The 1985-nt window shown below is 31.2% G+C and overlaps 1 protein-coding gene across 2 annotated transcripts in view; it reads right to left on the reverse strand.

Moving 5' to 3' along the window:
* The window catches only part of LOC102888884 (gamma-taxilin), a 49539-nt gene that overhangs the window by 15070 nt on the left and 32484 nt on the right, over window positions 1-1985 (reverse strand). The window contains exon 6 of one of the 2 annotated variants that reach the window (XM_025044280.1): window positions 1776-1970. In XM_025044280.1, coding sequence (XP_024900048.1) covers window positions 1776-1970 — 195 coding nt within the window. The remainder of the gene's footprint in view (window positions 1-1775; window positions 1971-1985) is intronic. The other variant, XM_025044279.1, reaches the window with a different exon arrangement.

Genomic DNA, 1985 nt, shown 5'->3' on the forward strand with positions numbered 1-1985 from the left:
GTAATATAAAAATTCTTGGAGTTCTTTCTAAACAGAATTTGTCTCCAAACCTAATGCAACAGAAATGTATACATATCAGATTCATCAGATGAATCCAGCTAACAACTGTTCGAGAACGATGTTAACATCACATGTAGAGATGCATGTTTTCTGGGATTTGACATTTTCAGTGATTAAGAATTATTGTATTTTGTAAGTGGAAATATCACAACTAAAAACAGAATGATATGAATAGAATGATGTCATTTGTTTCCAAAGGTATCAACACATACTAGAGTGATGCAAATATAATAATAAAAGTGAGATATTTCATGGCAAACTTTGGGATTAAAAATAGGACTGTAAACTGCAAGTTATCACAGGGTAAACACTGCAAGTGCAAAAGCCTCCAGCGAGTATTCTCTGGGCAAATAAGAAATAGGTTAAAGGCTCCATTTAAGCAAAGACAACTTTTATGAGAACTTAATAAAAATAAATCTAATAAAAAGAAAATTCATTCTATAGACCTAAACAAAATTTCCTTGATTACTGAAAAAATAAAGATAAAAAAAAAGAGGAAAACTTAATATAAAAAAGACTAGAGACAGAACTAATAAAATGTATAAACTTTGTTTAGATCTGATTCCAACACTCTTGGGAGAGAGAGGGAGGAAGCAGCAGTGAAATTTGATTAAGGCCTTTGACTAAGAAGTTACTGTTATGTTATTAGAAGCGAAAATGGTATTGTGGTTCTTTTTATAAGAATCTTATCATTTCAAGATATGCCTTCATGTAGTGTAAGTGAAATAATATATGACATCTTAGATTTGTTTTAAAAGAGATATAACAATACTTGCTAGACACGAAAGTGCATAATTCCTAAGGTAAGTGATGTAATCTACTTTTAAGCTTGAAACTTTCTATAAGAAGTTAGTGTACTGTTAAAAAGATAGAAGGAATGGTTAGAAAAATAATGACAATTTTAAATATGTTTTCTAGTAGTAAAATATATAAAAAATTTACCATTTTAATAGGTCACAATTTTTAACTATTAATTTTAATCTGGTTCTGCAAATTCAACATACATAATAGAAACAACATTTTACTAGATTAAAAGATAATAAAGGCAAGGAGCACAATTTTTCAAAAATTTGTTATCTGAAAGTAAGGAAAATAAAATGAACAGGTTACCACCAATTTGCTTCTAATCTAGATATTACATGACTTTCAGAGTAACCTTGTAAAACAAATACAACGATTGGGTTCTGCAACCAGTAAACTTTTGATTCACTGGGTTTGCGGCTACCGAGGAGTGGGTGGTGGGTTAAATTAAAAGAAGGTTCATTTTTTCTCTCAAAGAGTATAGTAGGTGGAATGCAACGGTACTTATATATTTTAACAGATTATCACAGAAGTCTGAGCATTAAACACTTTGAGGCAAAATACTGTTACGCTCAATATGGGAAAAAACAATCTGTGTACTAAAATTACCATCTTCCATTATGAGATGGCAAACAAGTAGCATTTAATGTATCTCCTAGAAATTACCTCACATATTCAAATCCACTGTAACTGAGACCATCAAGTGTTGATCCCAATTAGTTCTTCAGTTCATATGGTACCTAATCCTTTCCTAATAAAAGCCTGACTTCTACTTTGTATGTACAAAAGTTGCAAAAGATTTTCTTGTGACAATTTAGAACAATAGTTTAGAACAATAGTTCTAAATTAGCAATGAATGATAAAAAGGTTTTGGTAATAATGAGATCCTGTATGAATAAAGGAAACACCTTTACCTCCTCCCTCAGTGAGTACTGCTCAATGAGTTTCTTCAGCTTTTCTCCCAGTTCCATGTTTTCCTGCTGGAGTTTGGCATTATGAATGTCATGCTGTTCCATTTGTGCCTGGATTTCATTTAAAGTAAACTGGAAATGTGAAGTTGCTTTTTTACGCCTTTCTTCTTCTTCTCTTGCGTTCTGCATGTTTTCTTCCTTATTATCAAATAT

The sequence above is a fragment of the Pteropus alecto genome, unplaced genomic scaffold (assembly GCF_000325575.1).
Source record: "Pteropus alecto unplaced genomic scaffold, ASM32557v1 scaffold453, whole genome shotgun sequence".
In the NCBI taxonomy this organism is placed as follows: Eukaryota; Metazoa; Chordata; class Mammalia; order Chiroptera; family Pteropodidae; genus Pteropus; species Pteropus alecto.